At 37.3% G+C, this 21207-nt stretch overlaps 1 protein-coding gene across 1 annotated transcript; it reads right to left on the reverse strand.

Moving 5' to 3' along the window:
* Window positions 1-972: 972 nt before the first annotated feature.
* KLHL6 (kelch like family member 6) lies at window positions 973-20963 on the reverse strand. Its single transcript, XM_070945386.1, has 7 exons — window positions 20701-20963; window positions 17365-17530; window positions 10241-10690; window positions 9136-9373; window positions 6927-7129; window positions 5518-5731; window positions 973-1338 (listed from the first exon to the last, which is right to left on the reverse strand). The coding sequence occupies exons 1-7, from the start codon at window positions 20961-20963 to the stop codon at window positions 1037-1039; spliced, it is 1836 nt and encodes a 611-aa protein (XP_070801487.1). The 3' UTR covers window positions 973-1036.
* Window positions 20964-21207: the final 244 nt, after the last annotated feature.

The raw sequence follows: 21207 nt of genomic DNA on the forward strand, positions 1-21207 counted from the left end.
AAGTGTCAATATCGGCAGAAAAGCTTAAGAGGTATTTTGTTTCGTAACCTGGGTTTACTGAGGTCAGATATGGCCATGGCTACTGGGTGGTGTGGATGGCAAAGGTGACACAGAATATGGAAGTCACTTTCTTCTCATTGAGCTATTTCCCCAAGTTTATGTTTTTTTGTTTTCATATTGTTGTTTGATCTGCTGCGATTTACTGGACTTTTAGGAAGTAGTCTCACAAATTAATTGCCATCCATGTCCAGCCATCCCCCATTTTATCTTCTAAGAATTCCTGTTGGGACTAATTTGCAGCATGCCAGCTTTTTCCTTTTTCTTTCCTGTTCATCAATGAGTGCATCAGTGCCTAGAGGCATCAGGCTGCCCATCATCTCTCTTTTGATATGCAATGTTTCCCTTTGCACATATTACTCTGTAGAGCACATTATTTTTAAACCAGAGAAGTGCACTGCAAAATCAGAAAAATGGGCTAACTGAAGGATAGTAGTACTGTGGTTCACATATAACTTTGGGGAGTACAAATGTATTCATACCACTATGCATATATCTTTCCCATACTTCGTCATTATATCAGGGGTGAAATCCAGCAGGTTCTGACAGGTTTTGGAGAACTGGTAGCGGAAATTTTGAGTAGTTCGGAGAACCAGCAAATACCACCTCTGGCTGACCCCAGAATGGGGTGGGAATGGAGATTTTGCAATATCCTTCCCCCTGGAGTGGGGTGGGAATGGAGATTTTGCAGTATCCTTCCCCTGGAGTGGGGTGGGAATGGAGATTTTGCAATATCCTTCCCCTGCCACATCCACCAAGCCACACCATGCCTACCAAGCCACGCCCACAGAACCGGTAGTAAAAAAAAATGGATTTCACCACTGCATTATATTGACAATTTAGCATGTATAGAAGGAAACTGAAAAAATACGCTACACCAGCATGATTGTTCCATCCCAATAGACTCTTTATAACTTTTGGGGAAATGAGGTATTTCACGAGCACTTATTCTTCATTTATCTTGAATCTTCCTTCAAAGTTAGACTGAGATTGCGCCAGGCACTACCTTACGGATGTATGTATATGATTTCCTCAGGGTGACACTCCCATGATGTGAGACCCCACGAGGGAGGATACACTCCTCTGTCAATTTCTGGGTCTCAGCATCCCAACACAGCACTGTAGCGATGACATCATTCTTCTCATCCCGTCCTCCAGTAATGAACAGTTTGTCATTGCAAGGAGCAATCCCACAACTAGCACATTCATGGTTTAACTGAGTCACAAGGCACCATATATCTTTGAGTGGGTTGTAAGAATAGACTGCTTTCATTGCCCCACCTGGAAAGGGAAGATGGAAAATTATTCTTTTCAAGAAGTGACTGGTTCTTCAATTCATAAAGTGAAACCTCAATTTAACAGACTCCCATTAATCGACTTTGAATGCAAGAGACCAAATTTGTCGCCGAGTAAGCCAAGAAGACAAAAGCCAGGAATCTTGTCTCAAAGATCCTTTCCAGGGAGTTGGATGAGACAAAACAAATCATTATTAAATCAAAGAAGAAATTTTATCTGAAGCAAAGACTTGTAAATCAACAAGCAAATGTAGCTGCTGGGACTTGTGAATTAACAAAGCAAGGATCTGGTGGGATAAAAGAGGTCCTGAAGCCCTCCAACTTTGACTTCTGAATCAAGACATTTATTTGTTTGTTTGTTTGTTTGTTTGTTTGTTTGTTTGTTTGTTTTATTTCTATACCGCCCTTCTCCCGAAGGACTCAGGGCGGTGTACAGCCTGATTAAAAGCACAAAGACAGACAAAATTTTAAAATTATTAAAATTATTAAATGATAGGCTCAATCTAAAACCCCAAATTTAAAATCCCATTTTTAAAAACCCAATTAAAATCTTTACCTTGATAGCCTAGCCTGGCGGAACAACAAGGTTTTGAGGGCACAGCGAAATACACGGAGATCAGAGATTTTACGAATTTCTGGGGGCAGCTCATTCCAAAGGGCAGGGGCTCCCACAGAGAAGGCCCTCCCCCTGGGTGTCGCCAGCCCACATAACTTGGCTGATGGCACCCTGAGGAGACCCTCTCTGTGGGAACGGACTGGCCGGTGGGAGGCTACTGGTGGCAGAAGACGGTCTCGAAGGTATCCAGGTCCAATGCCATGGAGCGCTTTAAAGGTGGTAACCAACACCTTGAATCGCACCCAGAAGACCACTGGGAGCCATTGCAGCTTGCGCAGGAGGGGCTTTAAAGACATGGGGCTTTAGTCCCTCTAACTAATGCCTGGTAGCTTAGGTGTGTGTATGTGTGTGTGTGTGCGTGTGTGTGTGCGTGTGTGTGTGTGTGTGTGTGTGTGAGAGAGAGAGAGAGAGAGAGAGAGACAGAGACAGAGACACAGACAGAGACACAGACAGAGACACAGACAGACAGACAGACAGACAGACAGACAGACAGACAGACAACAAATGTACATAATAATCATTGGGCCTCTATATAGTCCTAAAATGTTGATATGCTTCAGTATTCTATTGAAACTGATTTGTGTATATGTTCCTAAATATTTCCTGGCTGTTGATGACCAGAGATGTATGTCCTGTCTTCTCTATCCACACTGATATGGAAAATCCAGGCAGAAAACAAGAGGGACTTACAAGATCAATGTATCTCAACAGACTGTGAGTGACCATAAGCCCACAGGTAATACTACACCAGGGTTTATGATTACAGTGCATATTGGCTCCAGGATGTCTATTGCTTAACTGCCTACCTACATCCTGGTATAAGATGGAATACAAAATCTCCTTGTCGTCTTTTGTGCAAGATATTTAACCACTGAGAATTGTTTGGATTTGATCTATTCAAATCAAAATGATATCTGGAAGTATATTAAATACACAACTTTTTTGGCATATCCTACTATACTGTATATCAATTATGTCAATACAATATAATTTATTATTACAGTCTTAGACCGGAACAAATAAAAGCACTCAGTATATATACACTTAAGAATTCTAGTATAAAATAATAAATAACAACTAAAATCTATAATAAAATCCAGTGTCAATTATACATGGTCTGACTATATGTTAGTTGCAATCCCTAAACTGTGTGGCCCGTTGTGGGTTCAATGCTAAAAGGGAAATGACTAAGCAATGCAAAGGGTTAGCACAATTGTTATATGTATCGCTATGGTGGAGAAGACACGTATTTGTGACTAATCCCCAGTACTGCTGCACATAATCTGGCCACCTGTGCTGTAGTTAGAACTAGTGCTGTAGTGTCAGAACGACCAGGATACCTAGAAGTTACTGTCAGAATATATTTTTCCTAATCTCCGTATAAAAGGAACATCTAAGGAGCATGTGACCCATAGTCTCCACCTCTCCTGAACCCCAGGGACAGAGTCTTTCCGTGAATGGTATCCTTTTATACTTGCCATACAAAACGGCCAATGGAAGCACATGGCACTGTGCAAGTGCAAATGCTTTCCAGTGGTTTGCTGATTCCAACTGACTAAGATAGCTGGCAGGAGCACATCTAATGGCATTTGGAGCCAGAAACAGTCTGGCTAAGTCTGCTTGCCTCTCAATGTCCTCCACCCTCTGCCGCAAGGTTTGTCATGCTAGATCATAGTCCATCTTGAGTATTAAAACTGGGGAGAAACCTAATTTGGCAAGATTGGACTTGACAGCCTTGATCCATGATGAAGAAAATTTATCTTGGAGGATTAACAGAACAAGACCTTGCAGAAAGAAGTTAAGCTTTAGCCAGAGATTTAAGGACGCTATATAGATTCTTGCTTTGACTTTTATCAATCCTGTCTCCAGGTGCAGAAGTGCATTTAAGACACAACGTGGCATCTGGAGAATTGATCTAATGAATTTGGATTGAACTATTTCTAATGATCTAAAGCATGAAGCTGATGGTCCGAGCACAGTCCCATAAAGGAGCTGTGCTAGCGACTTGGCCACAAAAAGCTTAATAGCAGCAGGGACATAATATCCTCCCTTTGTGCGGAAAAAATTAAGAATGATGCTCGCTGATCTTTGGCCCAAAGCAGCTGCATATTCTCCATGTGCTTTTCTTGAACCATTGGCCTGGATAACCACCCCCAGGTATTTGAAGGTGGTTACCTGCTCTATTTTATGGCCATTTAGATACCATGAATAAAGTTTTGGCCTTTTTGCAAAGGCCATGATCTTTGTTTTCTCATAATTTATGTCCAGTTTATTTTAATTACAGTACTGGAGAAGTGCTTGCAAGGCTTTTTTAAGGCCTACTGGTGTCCTGGATAGGATCACAGCATCATCTGCATAGAGCAGGAGGGCGATGCTTCTGTTACCTATTGGGGGGGGGGGGTGATTTGGTTTGTTTAGCCATTTTACCATATCATTTATGTAAAAGTTGAAAAGCAGGAGAGCCAAAATGCACCCCTGTTTAACCCCCTTTTGAGTTGTAACTGACTTTGAGAGGGACCCTTGCATGTTACACCTCACCTTGAGGGATGTTTTAGTATGTAGGGCACATAATAGATGAAGAAGGTTAATTAAGGCAGCTTCCAGCTTCTCCCATAGCTTAGTCCTGGTAAATGTATCAAAGGCTGCCTCGAGATCTATAAAACCAGCGTATAATGATACAGGTCTATTTGAGATGCATTTTTCAATCAGGTGATGAAGAAGTAAGCACTGATCAGTGGTGCCTCTCCCCTCTCTAAACCCCATCAATTATGTCCTCATCTGTGACTTAGTGAAAATGTGTATGAAATTATTGTCAAAGAATCTTGGTTTGTATATAGGAAATGAGAGGAGACACATATATGTCACAGACTCACTGAAAAGAAAGCAAAACATTCTATTTTCTTACATTCAAAAGTTCATCTTCCGCCGTGCCCTTAAAACCCACTTTTTCCAGCAAGCCGGGCTGGCTTAAGAAGAAATTTTTAAATGTTTTAATTGGTTTGTGATTTTTAATTTTTGGGCCAAATTTATATATATTTTAATTGTTTTTTAATATTTGTATTTCATGTTCTTAATTCTGGCTGTACACCGCCCTGAGTCCTCAGGGAGAAGGGCGGTATATAAATTGGAAATAAAATAAAATAAAAAATAAAATCTAAAACATTGCATTTTTGTATGCATTTAAACACGCACACACTCATGCTGTACATTCACCATAACACATATATAAGCAAGCATCATACTGTTACATTACTTTTAAATAATTTTAGTAATACCAATATATTCCTATATACTCCTATAGGAGAACATACTAATAATCAATATTCTAATTAATACCGTAATTTATCATTAGTATTAACTTTACTATTGTACATTAGCTAACATTAAAATGTACTCTATATCTCTAGAAGTATCTGCATGATCTAATTAAAAGAGTATCACAAGTCTTCAGTTTGCAGTAAACAAAAATAAGTATAACTATAAAAAGAGTTCTGAGTTAAAGAAAATATGCAAAATTATTAAGCATGTTAAAGCAGATATTAAACTTACCCACAACATAGATGTGGTCATGAAAAGTGGTAGCATTGATACACTTTGCTTCAACAGGCATAGGTGTTTTTAAGCACCAGTTGTTTGTTGCTGGATCATAACACTGTGTATTGTCAGTAGCCAGTTTTCCATTGGGTCCTCCTCCAATCACATAGAGTTTCTTTTTGTAACTGGCTGCTCCAAATGAGCTCACACTGATCATGAGAGGAGTTGCCTTTATTAAAATCAAACAAATAAAGTAATTTAGGAATGTGTTAAAAATTAATTTTGATTTTATGTGTTTATTATATTAGGGAAATGGAATATGCAAAGTTAAAACATGCTAGTTGATTAGGAAAAAGAATATTACAATAATAGAGAAAGAGAGTGAAAAGTTGGTTCAAAACCTTTGTGGGTCAGAAAAAATTAATGCAAAACTTGTAGTGTTCATGGGATAAGGACTCAAAACTTGGCAACAAAACTGTGTTTGAAAGAAAGAATGAAGAGGCATAGATGTGAATCTGTGGACTAGAGATTCAAGTCTGTGCTTGCCAATGGAATGACAGAGTGGCTTTGGGCTAATCATTATTTCTGAACTCATTTTTTTCCACAGGAGTAAAATAAAGTAATTACTAACAGTGTAACAATATTATTATAATAGTTAAAATAACAAGAATTGTTATTTTTCAGCAGAGTTAGATTAATTCCAGAGGAGTGAATTATATTGCAAAGCATAATAAGTAAATAAATGTGCACAGGAGGAATCTAACATAGAATTCTAGAAAATGTTTCTTACATACACTGGAAATACCATTTTGAAAAGAAAGAACAGAAAATTTTTGCTCATAAATGGAAAATAAATTTCTTAGGAAACATGTAGCTAAATGTATACGTGTTTGTTTTAATTTAGACCCATGAAAATTGGCACATGAAGTAAAATACATGCACATCTATTTTTGCATTCTCGGTTTTGTGAATTCATACTAATGTAAAAGTGGGAAACAGGAATTGAGAGTAATGGTACAACATTACAACACTGTCTATGAGCAGTGCTTTGCTCAGACTTGTGCATCCCCTATACATCTAAAAAAAGCCTGGGATTTCTGATCTGCTTTGAAGATCTTCACCTGCAAGAGCTGCTACATGGGGCGTGAAAAACAGATGTGCTAAATTCTGTATGTCTCTCTTGTCTAATCTACATTCATACTGCACAGCTGATAATGGAGGACAAAATAAATGTTGTTTTAATACTCAGTGCATCTGCTCGCTAGTCCTACACTGTATTACAGAGGCAGACTTAAAAAAATCATTTCTTGTGTTGTGTGTGAAAACACTCTTTGTCTGTTTACTTACATTAAATAGCAACAACATTGTGTTATTTTGGTCCTGTTTTCTGTTTCACTAATACTGAAAGTACATCTGTACTTTACCTCAGACCAACAGTTGTGAAAGGAATCATAAATCTCCACACTGTTAAGTCTTTGTACGCCATCAAAACCACCAAGCACATATACTTTGCCACCCAAAACAGCCATTTTGTGCCTCCATCTTCCAACATTCAAATATTCAATTTGGATCCATTTGTTGATGGATGAATTATACTTCCAGACTTCGTGCTGTGTTTCTTTTCCTCCTGCAGCAAATAAAAATCAAATTCCACTTTTTTCCAAGATTCAGGACATATTCTTAACAACAGTTTTTGTTCACATGCTTTCATTATGCTGTTGTCTGTTTTTCTTGTTTACTAAGATTTTAGTCCTCATTGCTTAAGAGATAAACAGAACTAATCTCAAAAAGGTCTGACACTTTTTTTATTCATAGAATTTAAATACATCTTTATGTTTTAACTGGAATTAAACAATAACATATTTGAAAAACAGAAGCCTTTTTATCTATTTAGTTTGTTAGATTTATACCTTGCCATTTCTTCAAGAGCCCAAGTGTATATACAATACTCAATCACTTAATATTTTTCCGCCAAAAAGTATTTTCCCTTGATTAAGAGTGTGATTAAAAGATGTACATTAAAAGATGTAAAAGTTTGTGGGAGAGAGTGGATTTAAACCTCAGTGCCAGTTTGTCATATTCTTTACATGCCTGCACTTGGAAATAGACAAACTTTTCAATCCAGGACGCTGTACTGTTCTATATAAATATTTTTCTAACATCTGAAAGGTGCAGATGTGACATAAAAATGACCTCACCAGGGAGGACACAATATTGGTTCCTTCCTTTTGATCTGGGAGAGGATCTGGGAGCTTTAAGATGCTAAATAGAGGCATCTGTTTTGCACTTAAACTTCACAAAAAATGGGGCTACAAAATCATAAGTGGCTGATGACCCACAGGTTCTCCATCCGTCGTCATCACCTCAACAATCTACACTGCATAAGAAGAAAAAGATTTGTTTCATGCAATTTCTATTTGCACTTATAACTTTATCTATTAATGCTATGTAATGTTTTGGATTTCATTTCCAAAACATACTTAGGACTAATGAAAACCCAAATGTAGCTACTGTGTACTTCAAAATAAAAGTGGCCAGATGAAATAATTGTACGTCAGTGGTGGTTTGACCCTGGTTCGCACTGGTTCTATAGAACCAGTAGTAAAACCAGCGGGAGGCTCCGCCCACCGACCCTAATGTCATCAAAATGCTTCTGTGCAAGTGCGCGGCCCCATTGCGAACCGGTAGTAAAGGTAAGTAGAACCCACCCCTGTTGCACGTGCTAAAACACATTTTGGAGATCAAATTCAGAGCTCTGCACAGCCCTGCTACCTACCTACCTACCTACCTACCTACCTACCTTCCTTCCTTCCTTCCTTCCTTCCTTCCTTCCTTCCTTCCTCCTTCCTTCCTTCCTTCCTTCCTTCCTTCCTTCCTTTTCTTTGGCATAAACATAGTAAAGACAGGGAAGGCAACAGCTGTGCCCCATAGACCCAGGTCATCCAATAAGACTCTTTCTTGCTATTTACTCTTCATCTCATATTTTTAATAAACCTGAATAAATGTGGTTTCTGAATAGTAACTACAGCAAAGAAGGGAGGGAGGGAGGAAGGAGAGAGAGAGAGAGAGAGAGAGAGAGAGAGGGAGGGAGGGAGGGAGGGAGGGAGGGAGATGCCACCAAAGCTGCTGCAACATCCTCCCCAACTGCTTCAAATCAGCCTTGCATCAGCAGCAGGGCCTCTGCAAGCAGATATGTAAGTTATACATTGCACAAAGTGCCAGAATAGGGGCACCAAATGATGAGAATGGTGACAGCCCAATGCCCGTTACAGGGCACCAGGTTGTGGGAAGAAGCCCATCCAGTTACAACTTCATGTAACTGTGAATATAGGAGAATGAAGCACCAGAAAACTTCAATTGCCATGTGGCATGACTTGACACACTGAAAGCAAAAATATTTACATAAAGGCCCCTTACACGTCAGCAGCACTCCTGTTAAACAGCATGTTTCTTCTGGAAGTAAAACCTTTAGAATCACGGATGGCTTCCCCAGAGATGCTACCCTGGGTCAGAGAGTTCACCTTACATCTGTTTGCTTGCTTACTTGCTAGTTCACTATTGAGCTCTATGATTCTTCTTTTCAGAAAAAAAGGCAAAGGAGGAGGAGAGAGAAGAAATTATTTCATTCCTTACCTGAAATGTAGACTTCATTTCCTAGTGTAATACAAGCAAATTCCACCCACTTTTTATTCTCACTTTCTAATTCTTGTTCTGTGTTTGGCAGTTTTGCCACTTCCAAACGACTGCGTCTCAAAGGATCAAGGCAAGTTACTTCTGATACAAATTTTTCATCCTTTGTGCAACCGCCTATGATCATAAAAACCTCAGATTGGAATTCATGCATTCTGGGCTTTGTTCTTTCTGAAATCATCTAAACAAAAACAAAATTAACTATTATTGTTGTTTTGTTGTTTATTGTTGTTAAAATCTAGCAACCAACAACCACTTTCCCCACCTACAAATGTGTATTTAGGTCATGGATGCACGTTTGTAGCAGTGGTGGGTTGCCCCCGGTTTGCACTGGTTCTATAGAACCGGTAGTAAAACTGGAGGGAGGCTCCACCTATCAACCCCGACATCATCAAAATGCTTCTGCACATGTGCAGAAGAGCGCATGCGCAAGTGAAATGAGCGGCCCCATTGTGAACTGGTAGTAAAGGTAAGTAGAACCCACCCCTGATTTGTAGGGATTAGAAGTGACATTTGGTCCTGAGGTCAAATGTGGCAGAATTGAGTGGGGTTAATTTACTTACAATTTCCCCTTTATGATGTATAATAAGTATAATTTGGTAGCAATTTTTGAGGATGCTCGGAGCTCTCAGACCGGCACCATTAGTCTAGGCTTTAAACACATCATACATCAAAGAGGTGATAAGGAATTCATTCATAAATATAATGAATAACAGATTTTTCAGGTAGAATTGTAAATAATAACAAAAAAATCCTATGACAATTTAATAACAGATTACTGTCAACAGTTGCACAATTTTAGGGGGAAATATAAAATTGTGTGGCTACAAAAAGTTACACAAAAATATTTTTCTGTTCCAGGAGCTATGTGAGTTTCTGAATATATGAATATATCTCTGATTTAGAACAAAAAAGGTTGTTGAGGGCCATGAAGCCATTATCCATGGAATTGATCAAAGTTGCATTTAGCAGTCAACTTTCGTACGACAGATAAGATCTAGATAATCTTTGTATTGAAGTTCCTTTAATATTATTACATTTTACTCACCTCATTTCCTGATAGATGGTACATTCTGGCTTCCTGAAGCAGAGGAAAGACATCAGGACATTGTCTGATGAGTGGATCTGCTTCAACAGTGTCTACAAAATACCAAGGATCCAGAAGAGGTAAACGCACACTCTCGAGGATATATGGGAGGAGTGGGAGCCTGTCCACTGTTTTGTGACGCACCCACTTCATAACTATCTGAAATACTTGAGCTTCTTCAGTGACACAGAGGTCATCACTTTTTAGCATGCCATTTAGAATGTCTGCAGGCAACTCACAGACCTCATCATAATTCACCACTTGTGTAAAATTCTGGACAATATAATTCTCGACTTGCTGCTTCAATATATCAAGGGAATGAGCATCGGCCAGCCTGAGAATCCCAACACAGTTTTCTGGGTGTAAAGCTTCTTTAAGGAAACTGGAACAAGCTTCTACCATGCGCAAAAACTGAAAGCACAGGAGAAAGATATCATATAGACTTCTTTTCTTATCTTTTTTCACTGCTCTTGAAAAACTTTTAAGTACATGAGGAACAACATTGCTTGATGTGCAAAATCCTAAATTGTTATCTTACAATTTCTGCTCATTGTTTCTTATTAGGTACAGTAGTTCAAGTTTGTGCATGTTTCAGTTATGTGGTAGCAATCCATGACTGAAATGCTTTCTTCTTACTGTTGACCTTGACAATATTTTGATACAGTTCAAGGGGAACGGGATAATTAGCAGCCAGGGAAGTCTCCGCAACCATCTGGAAGCACTGAAGCAGAGTCCTATATCTAAGAATGTAATAAGAGTGCCCATGGATCAGGCCAAAAGCTTATTCTTTGTAAAGCAATAGCCAACCAGATACATCCTCGAACTTAATAAGTTCTAGTGAACAAGCACTAGAGGACAAGGGTCTTCTTCCACAGTTATTCCCAAATGCAACTGATACGATGCCTTTGATTCTGGGCATACTATATATTATCTCAAAATGGTTAACGTTTGCATATCACTCTGCTAAATAGCAAGCTATATGTTGTGCATTCAATGGTAATTGCTACTTTTTGACAAACATTTAATCTTTTATATTAATATTATAATAATGCTGATGCAAATTAATCTTAGTAAAATACCACAACAGACAAAGTTTTCCAAGAAATGACTATGCTGAAGGTAAATTACGATCTACTGACAATCCTCTGAATTAGAGCAAGTGGATCAGCAAGTGCTTTGACTCCCAGTTTTTTAATGAGGGCAACAATTATATTGCTATAAAAGATACTCTCTCTATTGTACTCCTGAAATTAAGAAAGTGGGAGTAATTTATTTTAATTATTTTCCAAATTAAAATTCTGATAACCCCCAGTAACATTACTGAAATGCATATTTATGGGGTTAGAATAAATAATTAATAATCCTACTTACCCAATATTATTAGTGCAATAAGATTAATAATAACATTGTTTGGGATATATGCTTTTATTAATTATCATTAAAATCAAAATCCAAAATCCAAAAGTAATAATAGTACAGAGGTTAATTTGTTTACATTACACTGAGTTCATAATTTTATACAATCATTTAATACATTGTTGAAGCTATCAAATTATACAAAAAGAAAACAATTTACTGAATTAAGGCGAATATAGATGTCCCAGGATAATGTTGCAGGGTCACCAGGACCAGCATTTTGCCATCTGAGCTTTTGGACTTGTGCTGGAGCCCATCTTTACGGAACTCCTCTCTAGAGCTAGAGAGATGGGCCCCAGCACAACTCTGAAAGCTTGGATGACAAAACCTCTGGTCCCAATGACTGACCAAGACTGGATTCTGAAAAAATGTTATCATATCTGGACCATGTTGGCAAATAGCAATACTGGTAATACTTAGACTTATATACCACTTCACAGTGGTTTTTACAGCCCTCTCTAAGCCCGTGATGGCGAACCTATGGTACATGTGCCAGAAGTGGCATGCAGAGCCATCTCTCCGGGCACGTCGCCCATTGCAGCATGCACATGTGTGCCAGCCAGCTGGTCTTCACGCACACAGGAGCGCTGGAAACCATAAGAGCAGCTCCGGTTTCCAGTGCTCCCCCGTGCACATGCGTATGCTCCTGTTTTGGCACTTAGTGCCAAAAAGATTTACCAACACTGCTCTAAGCGATTTACAGAGTCAGCATATTACCCTAACAATGTGGGACCTCGTTTTACCCACCTTCAGAAGGTTGGAAGGCTGAGTCAGCCTTGAGTCTGGTGAGATTCGATCCACCAAATTGCACACAGCCTCTCACACACAGTACTGCATTCTAACCACTGCACCACCTGTTAAATATCCATCCAGTTACTCTAAAAGCTATCAGCATTGGAATCAGCCTGGCTATAAGGCTGAATTATACAACCATGTCAGGTATAAAGGTTGAAAGATAGTATCAGCGATTTGCCTGGCCATTTCTTAATACCTTCTGCCAAATATCCTCCACTGAGGTACCAAGTTGTATGTATCACACACTATTTGGTTACCCTCAGATATCAGGAATGATTCTATTTTGTTCCTAATATTATAGTAAGATTCAACCATCAGTGTAGTAAACCTATATGCACATGATGAGTCTAGTGGTGGTTCAAGTGATTTTAAAGTGTTTGATGATACCTTTCCACATTTCATGCAAGCAAAACTGATGAGGACAGTTACCTTCAGTGGCCCATTAAGGGGAGAGCTGTTCTATCTTCCCCCTTTCTCAGGTTGTGCTTCATGAAGCAACTGTTTAATTCTGCTTAATAATAAAAGTGTCATCTTGTCTTGTGCTTTAGGCATCAAAATATGTTAAGCAAGTCCTCGTAATACCACATCAGTTTCTCCCTAACAGCTGATGAAACCTCCAAATAGTTTTTGGTTTGCTGTACATAAACTGGTTACATGTTTAAAACCAGCATGGTTTTAAAAAGTAATTAAAAGTAAAAGAGAGAAGTGAAAAACCAGAAACAGTTTAATAGGGTATGTAGATTTTTAAAATTATTCACAGGAGAATCTTATGTTCTGAACCATGTCCTGTTGACACATTTACGTTGCTTACAAAAACTGAAAATTAACAGACCCGGTCTATAAACCACTTGTTTCCTGTTTTTTGAGCTAGATGTATGGAAATATTTAACTTAGTATTTCCAATGAAGCTTATTTAATCAGTATCAATGTGATGTTGCATAATCAATCATATTAGGTACATTTCTCAAACAAATAGTAATGATTTTAGCTCGACTATTACTTAATGAGACAAGAATTACAGATTGTTCTGTTCAATTCTGCAAGAAAAACTACTGATGCACTTTCTTCCATTTTGAGTTAGGAAATTTAAAAAATCTGAAATAGACCTACTAAAGGAGACTTGGCATATGAAAACAAGTAAAAGTGTAAATGCCCAAACTTCCCAAAGTGGCTCTCCAAAACAGAAATATCTGTAGCCTCAGCCCATGTTGCATTATGGCCTCATTTACTATTCCCATAAAAATGTTATAATGCATGTGTCCCCTGGCAATTTGAAGGGCGCCCTCATATGTACTGTGATACAAAGAGTCTACCACTGCTCCCATCCTAATTTTGCTGGTTTTGTGTGTTGAAGGCCAAAACAGGGTTTATTCACTTTTTACTCTTCAATTTATATCTTCCTTCCCAGAGAGTACATACATTACTTTTTCTACTAATTTTCGTCACAATAAGCCTGTGGCATTGTGATCTGACAATGTGACTGACCCAAAATCAGTCATGAGTTTCCCTGACTGAGAATGGACTTCTGGTCAGGGCACCTCCAAAAAGTTAATGCTAGGAGTCTAAATGCTTGACACTCACACACAAGGCATTGATCTATTACCTCCCAAGGTTCTAGCCTGTCTTCTATGCTTTATAGCATTTACACCTGCCACTTATAATCTATTTCCAGAGGAGTGTGTTTTCAGTATGCTGATAACATTCAGCTGTACCATTCAGTACTCTGCTGACTCTATGAAACAATCAGTGACCTTGAACAAGCCTAAGCTTAATAGGCTGGATGAGAGAGAAGAATTGACATTCATCCCAGACAAAGCAGAGGTCCTACTGGGAAAGAAAAAGCTGGATACTGGAATTTAGATATTGTTGGTTCTGGGTGTGATCATGACAACATACTATGTTACCTGTGGTCTTGCTATCTGCTGTTATCTCATGTAGTCATAGTTAATAAATACAGTATGGGGATAATTTGTTTATATTGTATATAAAGTTTCATTTGTTTTGGAACAAAGGTCAGTTCTATCCCCCCATTTTTCATATGCACAGTTCATATCCAGATTCCACCCTAATATTTCCTAGCAATCCTAGAAATTTGTAGCATTACATGAAGCAGTCCCTTTATTTTCTTCCACAGTGAAAATAAACTAGAAAACATACAGTGTAAAAGTGTTAAATCTGAGATGGGATATACTATACCCTTATTTCTGATTATTTATTTTTTTTACTCTTTTGGTGATTTGGAAAAAGGGTTTGGGGGTTATTTTCAAAAGTTCTGCAAACCCACCCACCCCATTCACTGACTCAAAGGCTCATTATCCACAATTTTTTTATCCATAATTATACACTGGAACATAATATGCAGATAAAGAGATCCATCCCCATCCTCCAGAAGGAACAGTTTCATAATTAAAAATATTTTTTGATCTATTACTATCACTAGATTTTCAGACATGGTGAGAATGTTCTCCCAATTATGGCTAATGAGTCTATTGTGACCCTTCCTCAGTAATCCAGACTTAGCAACGTTTAATTATACTTTGGTTGCAACTTGTAACATCATTTCAAAGTGCTTGAAAAGCTTCCAGAAAGTGCAATGCAGTTGCACAATGCACAATTCAACAGTTAAGCTGATGACCTATGCAAGGTAATAGAAATCACACAATCGGTACTGATCTTTAAAGCCCCAAAGGACTTAGGACCGAACTGTCTCTCTCACTATGAACGTGCCCAGTTATTCAAATCAACAGGAGGGCCCCTTTTGAAGATTTCTGCATGGTCCAAGGCTACAAACTGAACTTCTCAGGGAGATTCAACAGCTTGAGTTTTTCCACAAGGCTGTTCCTTTCTCCACTCCCAGGAGATATCCTTGGTGTTTACTCTCTGATATGGTGAGAGATGTTAAGGGGTTGGGCTAGGAGTTAAAAGTTTCAGGTTTAAGTTCAGCACCAGATACACTGGATGATTTGGAGTAAATTATTTTGCCTTAGCTTAATTTATGGCACAATGTAATTGTTATGGGGAAAACTATGTCTTCTACTACACTTAGATATAAGCATATGCCAAATAATAGATTAACAGAGTTGGAAGGGACCTTGTAGGTCATCTAGTCCAACTCCCTGCTCAAGCAGGAAACCCTACAACATTTCTGACAGATGGCAATCCAGTCTCTTCATGAAAGCTTCCAGTGATGAAGCTCCCACAACTTCTGAAGGCAAGCTGTTCCATTGATTGATTGTTCTCACTGTCAGAAAATTTCTCCTTATTTCCAGATTGAATCTCTCCTTGTTCAGTTTCCATCCATTATTCCTTGTCTGGCCTTCAGGTGCTTTGGAAAATAGCTTGACCCCCTCCTCTCTGTGGCAGCCCCTCAAATATTGGAACACTGCTATCATGTCTCTCCTGGTCCTTCTTTTCACTAGACTAGCCATGTCCAGTTCATGTAACTGTTCTTCATATGTTTTAGTCTTCAGTTCCCTAATCACCTTGGTTGCTCTTCTCTGCACTCTTATACTCAAAATAAAAATAATATTCCCAGTATTGAGTTGGTAAAAAACTCTCTTCTACCAGGCTTTTGTTACTTTATTTTAATATCATATTTGTTTTACCAATATGTTAAATATATTAATGCTGTTTTAGTTTAAAGTTTATATTTTTGCTGTTGCAAACTGCCTTGATTGCAGTTTGTGGATGAAAACCCAGGATATAAATACCATAAAGAAATAAATAATACCATAAATACTATTACTTCCCTCTAAGGATCTTTTACTTCTAAGGATTTTTGATACATTTACTTGTATTAATCCCAAAGGTAAAATTAATAGAATACTAGTGCTAATTAATTCTGTTTGAGAGGAGAAAACTTTAGCCAGCTTCATCATATGTCACCATCCAGTCTGCAATCCTGCTAGTAAATCACGAGAAAACACTGGAAAGCTTTATAGGACAGTTTCAAGGGACTTTTTCCAAAGAATCTTACCCCCCACTTCCCATATCCCAAAATTGGAATTGGCTGTTAGAAATGCAAAAGAGAGTTTAGAAATACAATCTTATACATATCGTAGTTACTAGACAGTGAGTACTTAAGGGATCTATAAATATATTTGCCAGCAGCCTGAGTATCCTGTTAATTAATTGTATCTTCAGGGTGATAAGTTCCTTATAGGGAGGCATTAAGAAGATCATTTTGCTTAGCATTTTGTTGCCTAAATTGTTCTGATCTGACAGAGAAGTGACTCTTCCTGGGCATAATTTGACTGTTATCTAGGATGCTTTTTAGTCTATTGATCAGAGTTTAGAATGTGTTCTTGTATGACCTTGAGTGACGGAATGTAGACTGAATTCTCAAGAGGAGGAAGTGCAATCCAAAGGAATAACAGACAGCGAAGTTTAGATAGTTTGGTTGGATGGAAGAGGTCAAGTCAGCTTCTCTCTAGAAATTCTCAGTGTATATCTTTATTGATGCAAGCCGTTTACTTTAGGTGAACTACTTCTGTCTATAGGTGAGGAACAATAAAGGAAATAGTTTATAAATAATTCTGCATGGCTTTCTTGATTTTGGAGTCTGACTGCTTACTATTTTTAGGCTTGATGCATGCTCCTCCTGGTTCCTATCTACAGCCATGATAGGTTTGATAAGCATAGTCACAGTTTCATTCAACAACTGCTTCACACATTGTTAATCCCTGTTTTATTCAATAAACAACTACGGTATATAGCAATATTTTAAAGAACATATAGTAAGCAGCCATTAATTGGCTATGCTTATAAAGGCTACGGATTAAATGCAGCAGTTAAATAAAATTAACTCATAGTTTAACCTTAACATGTGCTTTGTCCCTATATATATTTTCCATTTACTGCACGCATTCACTAACCTGAAAAAGGCTGGCAGCTTCAAGGACTTTCTGCACATTTTCTTTGGTAATAAGCACTTTACTGGTATATGTATAGTCCAAAAGAATCTGCATTATTTCTGCATCAACTCCCTTAATAACTATTTTTTCTTCATACTTTTCTTTTAAGTCATTGCAAAACATTGCCCTAAAGGAGAAAAATAGACAGTTCAGTAAATCTGGAAAATCCAGTCGGTGTGCAAAAAGTTCTGGAAATAAATGTGCAATGCCACTTAAATTATTTCACTTATTTTACTGGAGCAGGACATCAATATTACAGTGGAACATGTGGAATTTTAATTTCAGTGTGTCCAAACAAATATTCCAATAATTCACCAAAGCAATGGCTCACTAATATCTTAGAGCAAAGAGATTGTGCTTTTATTTTGATTGAACAAAAAATTAATATTATACCAACCTAGGTGATTTTATTTTGATTTTCATAATCAAATCCCAAAGGAGTGGGCATTACAAGAGCAGAGTAAGGAGGTTTTTCATTTTGGTTTGACAAAATAATTATATTATAAACAATATATTAATAACAAAATAACAGTCCAAATCCCAAAACAGAATCTTCTAGTCCAAATTCCTGCTCCATCAGAAAACCCAATACCATTTCAGACAAATGGTTGTCCAATCTCTTCTTAAAAGGATAGGAACAAGTGTATGAAACAGGTTTATTTTTTAATATTGTATGTCTATCAATAATATAGAAACTATGTTACTTCAGGTTGGTGGCCAATGCCCATTATTAGTCAAAAGAAAATTGGTGCTTTATTATATATAAATAATGCTGTTCTTTCACATACCATATTGGGTCTGAAATGCCTACTTGAGGCATTAGTTAAATTTTGCCAGAAAAAATCAATTCAAATTAATAATGATGAAATTAATGCTTTGGGTTTTGATTTTAAAAAACTACAGAAGGACAATTCAAGATCATGAGATGATAGTAGAGAATTTTAATTATGTGGGCATTTTATTTAATCATACTCTCTCCTGGCAACATCATTGAAAGGCATTTCTTCAAAATAGCAAAGCAAAATACAGAGGCAGTTTGGTCTTGTGGTAAAGGAACCAGGCTAAAAGCCAGGAGACTGTGAGTTCCAGTCCCATTGTAGGAATGAAAGCTGGCCGGGTGACATTGGGCCAGCCAGTCACTCTTTCAGCTCACAAGTTTAGGCTCACCTGTTGCAATTAATAGATGATCTGAAAAAAAAAGGGAACTGAACCTGCAGGAAACACTAGGAAGAAAGAAAATTCTGGAAGCAAAATCTACTCTGATGGCCTTACTTCAGTGTTTTATTCAAAAAATGGGACATTTGTTCCTGTAACAATGCAAAATATTATATCTCAAATTTTATGTGGAACTTCAGTTTAAGTTACATTTACTAATAATAACATAGGACAACTGCAAGTAAAACTTTTAAGATCTCCTTTAAGTGTTCCAAGTAGAATTCCAGAAATTCTGTTGTTCTCTGGAAACTGGGTGATGTCGATTGAAACAAAGGCTTTGCTAAGCCTACAGCATTAAGTTTTGATTACAAACATATTTTTAAAAACAAGGAAGGATTGCTTCATGAAATCCCAAATGATTAGATAGTGGTTTAAACAGGTGACCTACAAGATTAGTCAGATTGGCACTGATCCTGATGATTTATTTTCCAGGGGTCCATCAGCATATAATTATATTAAACAAAAAATTATGGAATAATTCAATACATAAATTCATGGCTAAACCAAAGTTCTATGTTCACTTGTAACTTTTGGAATTAATTACAGATATAGATTCAGCTCCTTATATATCTTAATAATTTATATTTAAGTGAATACAGAATTTTCTTTTCAAAAGCCAGATTATATGTGTCGCCATCGAATATGCTACACATTAGATTTAAAAAAATCCTCACTCTCAAAGATTTTGCCTCTATAATGGATTGATTTTGAATCAGTGAAAGATATTTTATTGTACTGTGAATTTCATGAGAATCTTTTCCAGGATGTTATCTGGCCTATTTATAAAATCAAGCCCAGGAAGAGATACTGTATGATAAAATGTTACCTAAAGATAAAAATCCTAAAATTGCAGAGGCAACTGTCTGATTTTTAATCAAGACTACAAAAACGAGGTTTTAAATCACACTTCAATGTTCACGTAATATCAAATATTTTATTTGTTAAACAGTTTTATCTAATGCCCAAATTTTAGATTACGTTCATAATGTGCTTTTAGGGCCTCTGTGCCATAAATAAATAATATTAACAATAATGTTTTATGTCAATACACCCCAACGCTATACTTTAACACCAAGTTTACAATAGGTTTCTTATTATAAATATTATACCAATAATGAAAAGGAGCAAGAGCTTTATAGTATCCATGTTTCAAGGATCCAGTCAAGTCAACTAAGAAGGTTAGATTCTTTAGTGTGGAATTTGGATAAGATTTTTTCCCCAAAGTATTTCTATGTGGAAGTCAAGAAATATTCAAGCAGAAATGACTGAGTATACTGAGTTCCTGTTTTTGTTCATGTCCTAAAGTTTTAAAAGTTATTTTGAGAAATTATAAAACATCTGGGAGGAAGAGATACCTACTTTCTAAGCTGAACTGTGATCTATCTTTTGTGGCAGAGAAATTCAATTTAAAAAAGAAAAGTGAAATATTACAGGCAGTCCTGGATATGTCTTCCCAAAGATCTGTGTTTTACAGCTTTTAGATCTTTGTATGGTCTAACTCTGCATTTTATTGGCGTTTTATTGAACATGATACAAGACTTTTCAGTTTTTCTCATGTTTGTTTTGTCAAAAATATTACATCTTTTATTCACAAATGAAGTTTTTCCCTAAACAGAATAAAGAATTGGAATACATAGATGATGTCCAAGAGAACTTTAAATGTTGATGATTCTATAACACCAGATCTATTTTCTCTAGATAAAAAACAAAACAAAGAGGGAAAATCCAGCAAATTTTCCAAGCGGAATTTCATTGAATGTATCCTTAGAAACTCCTACCTTATTAACAGAGAATAATTATTGTTAGCATCTAATACAAGGTCAGTCAATTCATTCCTGTCAGTAATTATAGATTAGGGATTTGCAGCCTGCATATCATTTTAATCATTTTAAAGCCTACCCTAATAACATTAACTGTAAATGTGTTCTAGCACCATCCCAAATACAAAATTTGGGGAAACATACAGAATACAGATAGATTTAAATCAAGTATGTGAAAATGTAGTTTTATCGTCTTATTTGCTAAATTGATAGAGATCTGTTCAATCCAGTGAAGAGGTCTTATTTTAAATATCTACCTTACCTAAAATAATTGCTTGCTGCTGCAAGGACCACACGGTGGCACGAAAAATGCATGCTGCCAACACACAGGGTAACGTCTGTGAGAGAGTTTTCTAGACGGAGATTCTCCAAGCCATTCTGTAGGACCATGGATAAGCCTGTGTCATTAAATTTAACCCTTTCATTCAGAGAAACTTCCACAAATTCTCCCATGTTTCTGGTACATTCATTTTCCAACGGCAATACAGTTTCATCCTCCAAGTCCTTCTTCACCATGTCCCCCATGTTTGATCACTTAGCACCATGCCATGCCATTGATACTTCAATTAGAGATAGTCTCTCAGCCTTAGACAAGTCATGCTGCAGATGTAAGACGGATTTCCTGTGAGGGCCTCCCCACTTATCTACAGCTGTCACACTCACATAACAGGAAGCCTTGCACTTTCTCATCCTGTTAACACAAACAAAGTCAGTTGTTTTCTAATCTTATATATTTCAAGTAGTTTTCATATACCTAAACACAACTTTC

This window comes from Pituophis catenifer, unplaced genomic scaffold (assembly GCF_029215685.1).
Source record: "Pituophis catenifer annectens isolate HBS135680 unplaced genomic scaffold, rPitCat1.0.hap2 SCAF_6, whole genome shotgun sequence".
Taxonomy (NCBI): Eukaryota; Metazoa; Chordata; class Lepidosauria; order Squamata; family Colubridae; genus Pituophis; species Pituophis catenifer.